Raw genomic sequence first — 15,719 nt, 5'->3', positions numbered from 1 at the left:
ATTATCGAATAAGCACCAAATTCCCTTTTGACTGTAAAATTTAATTTTCGGCGTAACACCCGTAATTTTCCATCAGTATAAAACAATGATATCATATTCACGGGACAATAAATCATGATCGATATTTTTAACGTCAACTAAGTCATTCCACAAAACTTTACAAGATATTTGACCTAAATTACAATGCCAATGAAATAAACAACAATCGCTGTGCGCACTCCAAATTCCTCCTATCACAAATGAGACAAACAATAGTCTTAGATTGGTCACAGAAAGACCTTTTTTCAAAAAAATAAATAATATAGATAAAGAAATTATTCACTAAATCGAGAAACCCCGAGCCCATTTAAAAAGAATAACTTAGAATAAAATAGATTCGACAAGGACAGTGGGAAACTAGGATTAGCTGTTCTAGATAATTATGTTATTATCATACGGTCAACAGCAGCAACATTTTTCGTTATAATAGAAAGGATGATTTTCATACCAACAAAATTGCGAACTATAGACTTACGAACACTTTGAGAAAACTTCTCATTAGTCCACTATGTGCCGCATAATCTCAATTCTACTGATGTCTGCTGTGCACGTTGATTAATGTTGAATTGGGATAAATTAAAACTTGTTTGCGGACGTGACTGCCAGACTGGTGTGATAATGTTGAGGTTATTCAGCCGCCAAGCAATAAATTTTGTATTACCGGTATATTCAATTGAAATGTGTTTATTGTTGTACTTGCCACTAAATATGATGGATGGTTTGATGGCGAAATAGGCTCCAAACGCCAAAAGGCATTTTCTCTCGAAATGATTTGATCCACTTATTTTGTATATTGCACGATGTTCTTCATGAACTCCTCCGTGCATTGCCCTGCTTCTTAATATACACATTAACGCACACTATATATAAATGGATAATGCCAAAGCAAGAGGCAGTCGCGTTGGATACACCTGAAGACATAAAAAGGCAACTATGATACACGCAAAGTCTTGTGAGTACTAGTGTAGCTTAAAAATATAGTGATAGTATAAAGACTGTTATCCATATGATTTTCAGTTTGCTGTCATGAAAGATGTTGTTATTTTTTACAAATGACAATTTGCTGACTGTTTGCATTTCTATGTTATAGATATGTTACGCTGATTTTGTTTAATTTCATTCGTTCTAAACAGATATTCTTCCAGCGGCTGGCATATTGCTTCTGCTCTCAAACTGCGAATGCAAATCTTTCCATTCGGGAGTTGTAAACGACAGATTCAAAGAAAATCATCTTTTATTTGAAACTGATGTTTGCCGGTCGCTTTTTAATATGTCACATTGTATGGTTTCATTCCTGCAATGTGATACCGTTCTTAATTTGGGAAAAGCCATTCAAAAATCTCAAATGATAATGGTAAGCGCTCAGTTGTTTCTTAGCACAGGATACCTTGGCGGTAATTTGCTTACTTATCACGAAGAAATGCATTTGTAGAAACAAAGACTATCGACTTATATATATATATATCGGTGTCATTTGACCGTTAGAGTAAAGTAGTAATGCACCACAGGTACCATTTTAAACTCTTTTTATTTATATTTATATCATTCTACTTATGGAGCGCGATCCCTCTTGATGCAAGATAGCCTAAATACCACAGGGTGACAGTATAATGGAGGGGTAATGACACAATTAACTAGAATTACAAACGAATTGGTAATTATGGAAAAATTACTGAAATTAAATTGAAATGCGTTGAAATGAATCATTTCGAGTCAAAATATTCGATCATCTGCAATACAAAGGTACAGGAAGCTAGGTAATTTTAACCTGGTCTATCGCTGCTTTATCAGAACTAATTTTGGATTAATTTGCAACAAAACTAAAACTTCCCAGGGTTCAAACTAACCATTGAGTTACAAGTGTTTACAAATATGCTTGTCAATCCTGTCGAAGGGAAAGTGTATTAGCTGCCGAGAAAATTCCAATTGTTACATCACCGCTGAATTAACGCAGGCTGGTCATTGTTTCGGAAACGAACAATGGAGTTGATGATCGGGAAACATCCATTAGAGTCGCTGAGTCGAGTATAAAAAAGAACATTTTCTGTATTCCCACCCAGACCACTGTAGATGCCAACGATAAATATAAATTCCTTAAAAATGGTTAAAATGTATTAAGTAGATAGATACTTTTAGTATTTGAGATAAGTTCCACATAAAACATTATATTCAGGATATTCATTTTGTTAACATAATATTTTAATATTTAGGATTCAATCGGCGTCAGCAAATGGACAATGCAACGGCAACATGGAGTAAGTTAGGAAATCCCACAGATAATACTTTAATAAAGTCATGCAAGATAAATACAGTTTTTATGCCTTTATTGCAGTCGTAAGAAGTAAGCTGTATTCCAAAATCGTTCGTCGCCGCATCAATGGCGTATTCGCTCTTACACAAAGTGATATAAATTTGAGTGTTTATCTATTAACGCATTTCGCAGTAAACTTACTTTTAAAAAGAAAAGAAAAAATGATATAGTTTTTTTTAATAGCAAAATATAAATTATGATCATTTCACCCACTCTTGCCTCAAGTGATAAATCAGATAAATTTCATTTTAAATAATATACATATATTCTATTATTACATCATTATATGTATTGGAAGCATTATGAAAGCTTGCATTGAAATGTATAACTTTTTAGAAGATGATCAGAAAAAAGAAGCGACTTAGAGAGATGATACAGAGATATCAGGAAATGTCTTCAATTGCTTTAAAAAACATATTGAGGGTGAACGAAAAGTCGTTGTCCGCAAGTTACAAAGCTGTACAAAAGTACTTGAATGCGACATGCAATGCAATGAACATGCGACGAGATGACAGTGAATCTATCTCTTTAATTTCACAAGTCAGTAAGATTTTGAATTACCTTGTTGTATCTAATAATATACTCTATTTAATTATTACTATTGTATATAATAAGAAACCTCCCATGGGGTATAGGGCAAACCTGCTACAAAATGTTTTACAAATGAAGACTTGTAAGCAAATATAGACGTGATTTTATATGTTCACTTTTATTTCTTGATTTACAGTTAACAGGACCAATATCAAATATATAAATTATATGAAAAGAAAGTTCATTTCTATCTCATCAGAACTGGTACAATAACAAGTCAAAAATCAGTTTAAACGAGACAACTGGTCTAACTCGCTAAACCTCAGAAAGAAAAAATGGAAATCTTAAGAACAGTTTTATAATATTGTCTCCAAGTAGGAAAATAAGAAGCTTCAGGCGTTTCAAATCAGCGAAATTAAATTTGTTGTAATTGTTGTACTACCCTACAATAAATCTTAATCTTTTTCACACCAATCATTGATCGAAATAAATGTGTGATATCAAAATGAATGAATCAAGTTGATATTAAATTTCCCAAAACTGTGAAAGAAAATATAAATTTTGAATTGAATTTAAATTAAACAACCACTGTTTGAGAACGCCAGTAGAATGAAGCACAATTACTTTTAGTATGTTCTTAGTGTACATCATGAATTGTTGCAAATTTTAGACCGACAAATTTAAAGGTTGCTTATTATAGGCTTAGTTTGGACAATTGCAACCAATTTATGTATTTCATTATATACTTGTGTTTTGCTTCATTTAGGCGGATGAGAAAGATACCGTGCTGTTCGATATGCTTGACAATGATGTGTATTCAACATGGAAAACGAACATGGTTACAGGAACACGACATATACGTAAAGTAATTCACCTTTTTTTTTGGAGGAATAATAATTGCTTTCACGCCAGCTGCGGGAAAAGACAGTTCGACATTTTTGTCGCAATTTTGAGAGACAGGACAACTGTTAATGCGACAAAGATGATTGATTCTAACGCTATCATAACGTTCCCTTGGGTGAGAAAGTAGTTAATTAGAACCAAGTAGATTGTAAACATCGGTTATTGTGAACCACTCCACGACGACGAGGAATGCAATAATGCTGATGATATTTTCACGAATTTAAATACGGCACTGCTGAACTATAGTATATGAACTAAATAACTCGTATCTAGCTCGTATTCTTTGTGTGAAATAGATTTGTCCGAAATTATAATTTTTATTCTGGAATACAAGCAACATAGTAATGTCATTAAATGACAGGAGAACGAGGTCCTAAAAGATAAAAAAAAAATCATCACCCTATTCGTTTTTCATACAAATAAAAAACACTACATGGACATCTATGGTGGCCCATCGTTGTCACGCGTAAAATTTAAAAAAAAATGAAAAAATAAAATGAAAAAGCGAAAATAAAAAAATAGTTGTGAAAAAACATAAAAATAATTGAAAAAAAAGAAATGAAAAAAAAAATTTAAATTAAAAAAAAAAATTAAAAAAAAACAAAAAAAAAACAAAAAAAAAATTGAAAAAAAAAAAATTAAAAAAAAAAATTAGATAAAAATAAAATAAAAAGGTTGACAACGATGGTCCGCCTCGTGGCCCATCGTTGTCACGCGTTTTTATTTTTAGAAAATTTGATGCTGCTTGGGACCAACGTTGTCAGGCTTAATCCTACACGCACAAATCTGTTTCCTGGGTTTCTAATTCACTACTGATTTTCATGAGCAATATTTAATAAATTCAACATGAAAATGTTCTATAAATTCTTCATGCTACAAGTTCAACCACAAGCAATATAATTATAATAATGATAAGGGAATATAGAATTGAATACGAAAATTTGTTTTTACGTGTAGAAGGTAATTTAATTGGAAAATGCTGCTTAACTGCTCAGTTGTCTGGACACTCGTGCGATGCCGGTACGGTACCGTCTGACCATGCAATCACTCATGAAAGAATGGGAGATACGGATAGTCTCGTAGAATATAGACTACTGAAACACTCTCTGCGCCTGCCCCATACCGTACAGCCGTAACGTACCGATCCAGACAAATGATAAATCGCCCTTGCTCAACCATTTATTTCAATTCATACCTCGACTCACTATATTCTACTAGGATCGAGGTATGGATTGAAATAAATGGTTGAGCACGGGCGATTTATCATTTGTCTGGATCGGTACGTTACGGCTGTACGGTATGGGGCAGGCGCAGAGAGTGTCTCAGTAGTCTATATTCTACGAGACTATCCGTATCTCCCATTCTTTCGTGAGTGATTGCATGGCTACCGGTACGGTCAGACGCAAAGGGACTATAACCGACTACCGGTGTTTGGTAAGACGGTACGGTACCGGCATCGCGAGTGTCCAGACAACTGAGTAGTTAAGCAGCATTCTCCAATTCAATTACCTTCTACACGTAAAAACAAATTTTCCGATTTTCGTATTCAATTCTGTATTCTCTTATCATTATTATAAATATATTACGTCTTGTTGAACTTGTAGCATGGAGAATTTATAGAACATTTTCATATTGAATATTGCTCAAGAAAATCAGTAGTGAGTTGGAAACCCAGGGAACACATTTGTGCGCGTAGGATTATGCCTGACACGCGTGACAACGATGGGCCACGAGGCGGACCATCGTTGTCAACCTTTTTATTTTCTTTTTATTCAATTTTTTTTTTTTTTTTTTTTTTTTTTTTTCCATTTTTTTTTTTTCGTTTTTATTTTCAATTTTTTTTTTTTTTAATTTTAATTTTTTTTATCATTTTTTTTTTCAATTATTTTTATGTTTTTTCACAACTATTTTTTTATTTTCGGTTTTTTATTTTATTTTTTATTTTTATTTTCAATTTTACGCGTGACAACGATGGGCCACCATAGACATCCAAAATTTCTAAAAATAATTAGGCTAACTTTACTAACATTATTTTTCAGCAACATCACCAATGGTTCATTTCTGAGTTCCTGTTTCACGTCAAGGAACTTTATAATAAGTTCAAACACCTAGAACTCTTGGAGTCTTGCACAGTACCCAATATGTTGCTTTCCAGTAACTCATTTTGTTCGTATTGAACCGCGAAAATGAGGTGACTGTGACAACTTTTATTAACTGTGGTGATGGTTAGTTGTTCATAATGCTTCAAATATATTCCAATTGTTTATAAAAATTTTGTCATATGAAATTGTGTAAATCCCTACGAATATTGCCGAAAACAGACAACAAAGGACAATTCGGTAGCAATTCAAAAGCAACAACGGGTCCACTAAGCATTCGTCATCCACCATCTAAGTCCGAAATGTGACAAACAATATTCTTTGGTGTAGTTACATAGTATTGGATGTATTGTAGAAAACTGTATCAAATGATTATATTAACTGATACCCTTTCTCATTTTGTAGTGATTTCAAATCCAGATTACACAACGCACGATAGAGAACATTCGGACAAAATCAATTTGAATTTAGCTCATCAAGTTATATTTTATAATATTGTCAATTTCAATTCTTTACGTACACACATTCCATTATCTAAATACAAAAATGTTGTTTTGTTGCATCAATTTCAAACGAATTTTTATATTTATAAAAGTAAATAATAGTTTATAGGTTCTCATTTTTGTACTCTGTTACATGAAATTGATTATCTATTTATGATCTAAAATAAATCAGGATATGCTATATAGTTTGTTGACTTATGATGTACATTGTGTAGTTCATTATTTTCCGGATGCTATTTAGAACTTTTTAAAGTGAGAACATTTTCATATGGATAAAATCAGTGGCGGCGCGTCAATAGGGCCAACCGGGGCAATGCCCCGGTTGTTTTTTCGGTATAATAAAAAATATTCGAAAAATACCTCAATATCGGTTGCACAGACTGTCTACACTAGCCATATTCTCCCGACATGGTTCATTTTTCGCTCGCAAAGCCTTCGCCGAACGTCGACGGGGCGACGCCGATTTTGCCCCGGTTGCTCATTGTATATCGTATTCTCTCTCTTATCTTCCACTCGCCGCGTTTGTCTCGTTTGTTTTCTGTTTCTTTTACTAAATCATCAGGGCTAGCCCCGAAATTATGACGACACAATGCCGACGTTTCTTACAACAACGTGTTGACATATTCACGCATTCCTTCCCGTTCGTTGGTTGCTTGAAGAGTTGATAGTTTCCTCGCCTTCGTTTTTGTCGCTTGTTTCGCTATTTGAATCAGTTAGAGACTTTTAGTCCATTTGCTTTCGATTTTCCACATTCCTTTTGAGCTCCTCACTTCTTTCCGGCTTCGCATTTCTTAGCCTTAGACCTCATAATGAATAAGGTAGATGCACTACTTCGCACTCCGTTTTCGCAGCTGCCGCTGGAACAAAAATTAGAGGTACAACGTCTTGGGCCTTATCAACCAAAAAATTGTTCACTGGAACAATCCCATGACGGAGGAAAGCGTCGGCGTACATTCTGCGCAGAAACTTGGTATAAAAAACACGAATGGTTGTGTTACAGCGAGGACAAAAATGCACTTTTTTGTTTTTATTGCCTACTTTTTGCTACCGCCCATCCAAAAGGATATCCAAAATGATTTGCTCGACTCAATGTATAAAATTTATTTACAACATTTGGCTCTGGAAATTGAGAATTTCCTTTCCAGTTCCTTTCGATTCAGTCTGACGATACAACTGACATCACGTGCGTTTCCCAACTGGCTGTGATTTTTCGGTTTGTGAAAGATGGTAAACCTACCGAGAGATTTCACAGCTTTGTACCAATCGTTGATCGCACGGCTTGCGGGATATCGGCTGTACTGAAAGAAGTGTTACAGCCTTACAACGCGAAGTCAAAATTGATAGCTCAAACTTATGACGGCGCGGCAGTCATGAGTGGGTCGAAACATGGTGTTCGAGTTTATATAAAAGAAGATTTTCCTCATGCGCATTTTTTACATTGTTATGCACACCAATTTAACCTCGTTATTAAAAATATGTGTCTTGATACCCCTCTCGTCCGTATATTTTTTGCAAATGTTTCGGGGTTTTCTTCATTTTTTTCCCTTTCGCCGAAGCGCTCTGACCTCCTTCGCCAGATATGTAGCCGCCGTCTCCCAGATTGTGCACCAACACGTTGCAACTTTCAATCACGCGTGGTGCAGGGCGTGTCCGAAATAGGTCTGAGCTCATTGAGTGTTTCAATGGCATTCAGAGCTCTCCGGTTTGGGACGAACGCTCTGTAAGGTAGGCGGCAGGTCTAAAGCGTCCGCTAGAAGATGGTGAGTTTTCATTTTTTCTCGCTTTTTTCTCCACAATATTCTATCACGTGGATGTATTATACGGCGCATTGCAGTCAAGGCTAATGGATGGAGCGTCTGTGCAGTCGTGTATTTCAGACTTCTGCGATGCTGTATCTCGTATCCGGGAAACAATAAAATACGACGACACATGGAGTGCTTCTTTACGCCGCGGGCAAACAACGCAGCGTTTGATTTTGTCTGTAAAGGAATGCTGTGACATTCTGGTGAATCAAATAGGCGATCGTCTGCGCACTGAACACCTTGCCGCGTTCTCTTTGATGAACCCCAAAAAATTTTCAAAATTTGCACGTCAATTTCCCATCCATTTGTTGGCTACTGTCTCCAAATTTTACCCCATGATAAACGTGGTTAAATTGGAAAATGAATTGCGATGTATACACCAATCAAACTTTTTTGAACATCACATCAACTTGCGCGCTCTATGGGTTCCTCATAGATAACACTCCAGTAACTACCTTTGCGGCGTCTGCAAAATTTCTGAACATCATTTTGACGACGCCTATTTCTTCCGCCGACGCAGAGCGAACATTAATACGCTGAAGCGTATTAAAACGTATCTCAGAAACACAATGAAGCAAGATAGATTAAATTCCTTGGCTGTTTTATCCATTCACAGAGACGTTATTTCTGGGACGCATGACTTTAATCAACGCGTTATTGAGCATTTTGCTTCCAAGAAACCGCGGCGTGTTGCATATATGTTCAAGCAGTAGAAGTCTAGCGGCATATATATCTATGAGTGAGCGACGCATGTCCTTATCTTTGCATTAACTTTCCTTTCTTCATAGTAACGTTTTAAACCTTATTTTAGGTTTTGTCTGCTTTCCCGAAGTTTCTGTTAATATGTCATTGTATTTATCTGGGTAAATATTGCCTTTCCTTTTGAAAGAGGTTTCAAAATAAACTATGTCTATATTTATTAATCCCTTGACTTGGACCGGTTTTAAAGACACTTTCTTATCGTTAAAAATTGTCGCTTTTGCCGATTGGTTGTTACCGATGGAATGGTTTTTATACTCATAAAATGATGGGAGAACTTACAGCGCTCATCCTGTCCCCGTAGATGGGGGTGACTTGGTCCCGCAGTAGCTTGCCCCTGTTGTCAAAATGACCACGCGCCGCCACTGCGTAAATCCGATACTAAACACGATTAGCAGCTTGGAAGAGTACAAGCCAGACATTGACAACTTATCGAAGAAGCGCGCCAATAATTCAGTCCCGGGGTTAATCTAAACTCAACACGTCTATGTCGCAATAGTTCTGCATCAATACTTTCAAATCGTCTGCGTAACAAACCAATACGTCATCAAAATATAAACATGTTATGATTCTCGCTAACAAACTCTCCAAAATGAAACTAATCGTATGCAAATTTTCATAAGTGAGTACGAAAATCGTATACGGGACGAAGCTGGAACTTTGGAACAGCTACCAGGGTCGTCCAACCCGTGGCCCGCGGAAGCATTTCGAGTGGCCCGAGGAAGCATTTCGAGTGGCCCGCGATGAATTTTCAGAATTGAATAAAAAAAATTGAGTAAAATTATTTTTGTGTGATTTAGTATACAAAGATGTGATACAAACGATTTGTTTTAGCTCTGAAATGAACTCTGCCAGCCCTTCCAAACAAGCCATGAGCCATTTTGAATCGAAAGCAACTGAGAGGAGATATCGATACATAAATGTGCCATAGTCGCTCACGCACTTGTTCTTTTACTAGTCTATATGATTTATCGCAAAACAATCGAAGCCATTCTCAGATTGAGAATTCGTTAAGGAACATATATTAGGTATTGTTCAGGTTGCCAAAATGTTTTACGACCGGAAATAAAAGAGGTGTTTGCAAAAATAGCCTGTCAAGACAGACCATAACTCGTCGTGTTGAAGAGCTTGGGAACTCTATAGCGGAAACTTTAATTGCAAAAGTGGGAAAATATTCATCGTATTCCTTGGCGCTTGACGAAAGCACTGACATCAAGTTTACTGCTCAGTTGGCGTCTTGGCGATCTTCTTGCGGGGAGTTAATGATGATATGAAATTACCGTGGAGCTCGCAGCCATTGTCCCTGAGGGTACGACTAGAGGCATTGGTTTGTTAAGAGCGGTGATAAAAATTATCAAGGGTCTTGGGTTGTCTTTGGCGAAACTTTCGGGAATAACCACTGATCGCGCCCCATCACTGGATGGGAAACAACAGTTTTATTATTCTAATAATTGTGAAAGTTTGTTGTTAGGATATTGTTTGTTTTTTCATTAACCTGTAGTCACTGTAGCAAAACTAGAACATAACTACCATGTTGAGTGGCCCGCGCAATTATTAGTGAACCACATTTGGCCTTTCGGCCAAAAAGGTTGGCCGACCCTGAGCCACACTAACATACCAGTTCCTGTATCATGGGTGTCTCAAAAATGCCGTGTCCCACATCTACCACTTGTACCACGTGTCTCACGTTTACCAGGTGTCCCACTTGCCCCACGTGCCACTCTTGTCCCACTTGTTTCCATCATATCGTTATTATTGGAGTGCTTTTGTTTCGAGGCCAAAAAAATATTTATCCTGAGAAATTTGCATGCGCAGGAATTTTTGTCAGCGTTTAGTTTCACCAAAAATCATGCTTTGACTATAGATGCACGCTTTATTCGCCTTTGATTCTGGAATTGGCCTAACAATCACAGGAAATGGTTACAAAGACCCCGCCATGTGGATCGAAATAGCGATATAAAGTACGAGTAATCGTAGTTGGTTTGCTTTCGTTGATTTGCTTTCTTTGTATCAAATAAATTTAGGACCTGGCTGATTGGCGTTGATAATATAATACCATTTTATCATTGTAAAAAATACAAATAGAACCTATTCGTTAACGCCATGTAAATGAAATGTTTCGTCTTCGCCAATTTGCATATTTATGGTTCGAAAAATACAGAGAATCGGCGGTTACCAATCTTTGACGGGGTCGCTACATGCATACTGCCTCCTGTGTGCATAAGGGTGGAATAGCCAGAGATATCCTATTCTCTCATACACATTTCTATCAATATATTCGGAGACTTTTGTTATCGACCGATTTGAGATTTGTCCAGATCAAACATTTTTAATAATATTCTTCTATTGTCTCAGTCGGAGGATATCGATATTCAGGCATACTGACGTAATTCATCAAATTCCAATTTCGTAATCTTTCAAGATCACAACAACAATAATAATATAGAAATCTAGTCAAAATATATTTCAAGCGTTGTACGTATTTTGAAACGGGAACCAGTGAAATATCATACCGTTAGACACTGTTGGAGGCTATATGACCATGGTATTTTGTTATCTAAAATGTGAACACGGTATGATGGAATGATACAAGTTTACGCAAAATAATAGTCAACAAAGAAAATTTATCGGTAATCAATATCGAACATTAGAATCTTGTATTATACATTTGAGTTGGCCTTTCAAGTTAAGTAAAAGAAGTGTTTTGAAGAGCGGTGCGCAAATAAATTTAGATTTAAACTGGCCTACTGATTGCCGACGCCTGCTTTAAAATAATCGATCGGTATATTACTTTCTGGAACCGGCTTCTAACCCGTATACTTATCAACGACGCATGTATTACCCGATAAAAACTCGACCCGAGATAGCAATGCAGTCCTAACATTTCTATATCGGAAATAACAACAAAAGTTTCAACTCATCTAACTGCAAATGGGATTAAAAAAAGTGCAAATCGCTCACATCTACAAAAAATTCCGAATTGCAGAATGATATTCCACATGACAAATTTTTCTGACGTATTTCGTCGGTACTTTTTACAAATTTTTCGCGATTTTTATAATGCGATTCTACTTTCTCGAAGACAGATTTAAACTTTTTACTCGACACCGAATAGTTCAACCAATTGATCATTGAACGAAATTGTTAAAGGCTTGTTTCTATTTGGAATATTCGTCTCAGAAAAAATAATCGGGCGTCAGTTTAGCTGTAAAACAGTCTTGCATTAGACCCGAAAACTGCCCAAGATAAGTACAATGTTCATAAGTACAAGCATTCATTTCTTTGATTACGTGATTGATTGTTTATAAATCACTACAGATTCTGGAGTGTCTCAAATATGTTGTGTCCCACTTGTCCTTCGGGGCACGTGGAACAAGTGGGAGAAGTAGGACACGTGGTACAAGTGGAACACGAGGGATAAGTTGGACACGTGAAACAAGTGGGACACGTGTGACACGACATTTTCATGCCACCGCCTGTATCACAGTATCGGTACCTAGACTGTCCTAGCTTTTCCAGGTCCTGGGACAATGATGATTTATGATTCCAGTCTCAACGTGAATAGAAATACCAAATGATCGCACCTTTAGTATTCACCAAGCAAAAAAAAACGACCCAATGCCTCATTTCTCTTTGCACCACCAATTTATCCTTCCTATCTTATTACCCACCAAGACTGACAGGCCATAAGTGTGACGTAAAAAGTTACATTTTATGAACAGAATGCGCAAACTATAAACAAAAAAAACTTCAAGACAGCGTTATGGAGACGTTAACAAAACTTTGTCAGCACTAAATTGAAACTCGATGCTTAGCGTGACCGCAGACGACGAGCGTATTAGGTGAAAGAAAGATGTCTGAGAAGAACGCCATCGAATCGAATAAACTTAAAGTTTTGTTAACGCTCCCATAACATGAAAGTCGGTGACAACTTAAGATACAACTTACACAGACTACGATCTTGATATAACAAGGCTATTGCGCCATACGAAGTGCATGCAGAATTGGTTAAAAACGGAAATTGAAAGATTGAATCATCCAACGGGTCGGATTTGACATGTGGCCCATAGGTTGCCCATGTCATCTGTTACCCTTATCCGATAACCTCAAAGCTTTTATCCTCGACCCACTACTGTCCCATTTGATTCAGCCTTTCTATCCTCAAACCACTGCTCTAGCTCTGTCGGCTTTTTCTATTGCGACCCACTACGCTCATCCCCCTCAACTTCCCTATCCTCGACCCACTGTCTCAAAGCTCGCTACGACCGTCCCTCGTTCGAATACTCGTCATGCTTGGAAATTATTAGGCAGTATTACGCGACATTTTGGCTACCATTTGTGTTGGCTGATTAGAACGTTTCAGGTCGTATTTCCTACAATTGAATCCAGCATTTCTTTCCATTCTTTGGTTAGATTGTAGAGATCTATCGAGTCATATCGATCCCTAACTATAAACATTAAGTTCTTGAATTTCCGATAGCCGGTTTTGAGCAATCCAGGTTTATTAATTTGGTTGTTGTATCGGTTGTCCCTGTCCAAGTTATGTTTTAGTGTGATGATTGCCAATTTAAGTACATTGTTTACAGTGCATCTTCATTAGACGGACATTTTCATCACGGTGAACAGTTCCGTATCGCCATTTCCTGTGGCCAAACAAAAATCCATCTATGACGATGAGATATGATGCCTGACGCTCCGCGTTAGAGAAGTATTTTTTTTAAATCCCGGTCGAAAAGGTGTATTGCGTACCAGTTACGTGTCAAGTGCAATCTTGGTTGATCGCACGTTTTTAATTTGAGTCTCTTTTATATTTTCTTAAGGGTTGTTGTGGTTCATTCATCCAGTGTGTGATCTAATACGTGAACAATACTCAGTATTGCTTCCAGTGGAGGTTGACTTTTATTGAGTGAGGCACAGAATTGGAGTACAGAGATCCATTTAATGGTATTGTTTTAGATCCAAAAGAAAGTAGAGTAATTTTTTAAAATGATAACGGGTTGATATCCCGTATTTGGGTATACAACTTAATTGAGGTGAGGTTCAGTGATGATACCTACGTTTTATCGTCCTAATGCTGCTGAGTGCTGATACAACTTAAATGCCGAAATTTCCCCGTTTAGATATCGTTTTGAGTACGACATACAAAATTATATTTGTTGAAAATTTGTCCTCACAATAAGATATTTCTATAAAACTATAAAATAACGGGAGACGAATTACAATAATTCACATTGAAATTTGCTGCTTGAACATGACTGAATTCTATCGTATTCGGCTAAAAAAAAGAGTTAATTAGAGATATCAATCAAACTAACCAAGCGATCAAACATGAAAAAAATTCTGCTTTGATACATGTTAATTATGAAAAGAAAACATTAAACCCTCCCGTTTGAATGCAATGGGTATATTAATATTGTTTTCAAGTCTTTTCATTCAATACCAAACCACTATAGATGCCTCAAAAACAGTTCTGATCACCTATAACGTCATTGAACTGGATTCGACCCGGAATTTGTATACTTGCAAGATTCTAAGCCCAGGTTTTGAGTTTAGCCTGGATTATCGCCTAACTTTCTCTACTGGTAAATATGAATTGGGTCCCGTCAGTTTTCGAGTGTCATATGAGTAAAACTGAACAACTTCTCGCAATATTAAAATTTAAGTCGGCATCAGATCATACGTAATGTTTATACATAATTCTGTTTTTAATTCCTGCTTCAGAAACCAAAATTAAGCCTGTCGGTTGATTATTCCTGAGTCAGATATTTTTTTTTTTTAATAAAATATCATACACAGTTGTGTTGTCATTCGTTGGCGTATATGACTAATTTGGAAGTGAATTTACTAGGAAAGTCGGTAAATAAAACAAAATTGAAAACGTAATCCTGGAACAACTTCCAAATCGTAAGGATAAGTTTGCTACGTCATTGATTATTAAAAGCAATAAAAATGTTTCAATAATTATGAACATTTGACAGGAATAGCCTATTATAACAAACTTCGGACCTCCTAAAGTATGCGCACCAAGATGGCGCACAGCCTGAACATAATATGTGTACCAGGTTAGGGTTCAGGTTATGCGACATCTTGGTGTGCATACTTCAGGAGCGCCAAAACTTCATTGTGTAAAAAATGAAAAACGATTAATTTTCTCCATATAATTACGACCCAACGCCTGGTGTAATACACTCTCTGTTGTCTCCACTACAAATCGACGATAGTTTTTTTCAATCGTTAATTAATGCCATCTGATACTCTCCAGCTTGGCTAATTGTGCCATTGCGAGCCTGTGGAGTTTTAACATACAACACGTGAGCCTGCATGGTAGTTGGATGAATCTGTTTGGAGCAAAAGAAAAAGGTCTCTTAATTCACGAAGATTTAAAATACAGACTTGAATGCTAAAGTCGTACTTCTCTAAAATCATTCATCAAAAAATTCATAGCCGGTAGTCGCATATATATACATTATTAAATAATTGATACTTTCAGATTTCTAATTTATTTGGCGAGAATGTTCCATCATAATGTGGTTTACCTATACCTAGGTTATTTATCATTTTTCTGGCCATTTAATATAGCCTAGTGCCTAGTCAGATAGTTATATGCTGAGTGGTTGTGAAATTCATCGTATCGTTAATAATTTTAAATTGATTAAAATTTCGGTAAACAAAACTGTAATAAATTTTTGATTATAAAAAAGATAATATATTAATAATTTTGATATTCGAAAATATTTGATATCAGTAATTTTTGCCTTGTTCCAGTTATATT

At 36.3% G+C, this 15,719-nt stretch overlaps 1 protein-coding gene across 2 annotated transcripts; it reads left to right on the top strand.

Moving 5' to 3' along the window:
- The first annotated feature begins 517 nt into the window (after window positions 1–517).
- Window positions 518–6,564, top strand: LOC120347182 (uncharacterized). 2 transcript variants are annotated; one of them, XM_039417080.2, is made up of 7 exons: window positions 518–991; window positions 1,173–1,393; window positions 2,250–2,294; window positions 2,687–2,890; window positions 3,648–3,746; window positions 5,824–6,009; window positions 6,289–6,564. In XM_039417080.2, the coding sequence occupies exons 1-6, from the start codon at window positions 973–975 to the stop codon at window positions 5,959–5,961; spliced, it is 726 nt and encodes a 241-aa protein (XP_039273014.2). In that variant the 5' UTR covers window positions 518–972; the 3' UTR covers window positions 5,962–6,009; window positions 6,289–6,564. The 2 variants fall into 2 exon arrangements, with proteins under 2 accessions (XP_039273014.2, XP_039273005.2); XM_039417071.2 differs by having other exon boundaries at window positions 523–991; window positions 5,824–5,975.
- The last annotated feature ends 9,155 nt before the right edge of the window (window positions 6,565–15,719 follow it).

Source organism: Styela clava, chromosome 1 (genome assembly GCF_964204865.1).
Source record: "Styela clava chromosome 1, kaStyClav1.hap1.2, whole genome shotgun sequence".
Classification (NCBI taxonomy): domain Eukaryota; kingdom Metazoa; phylum Chordata; class Ascidiacea; order Stolidobranchia; family Styelidae; genus Styela; species Styela clava.
This window is presented reverse-complemented; position numbering and strand designations above follow the sequence as displayed.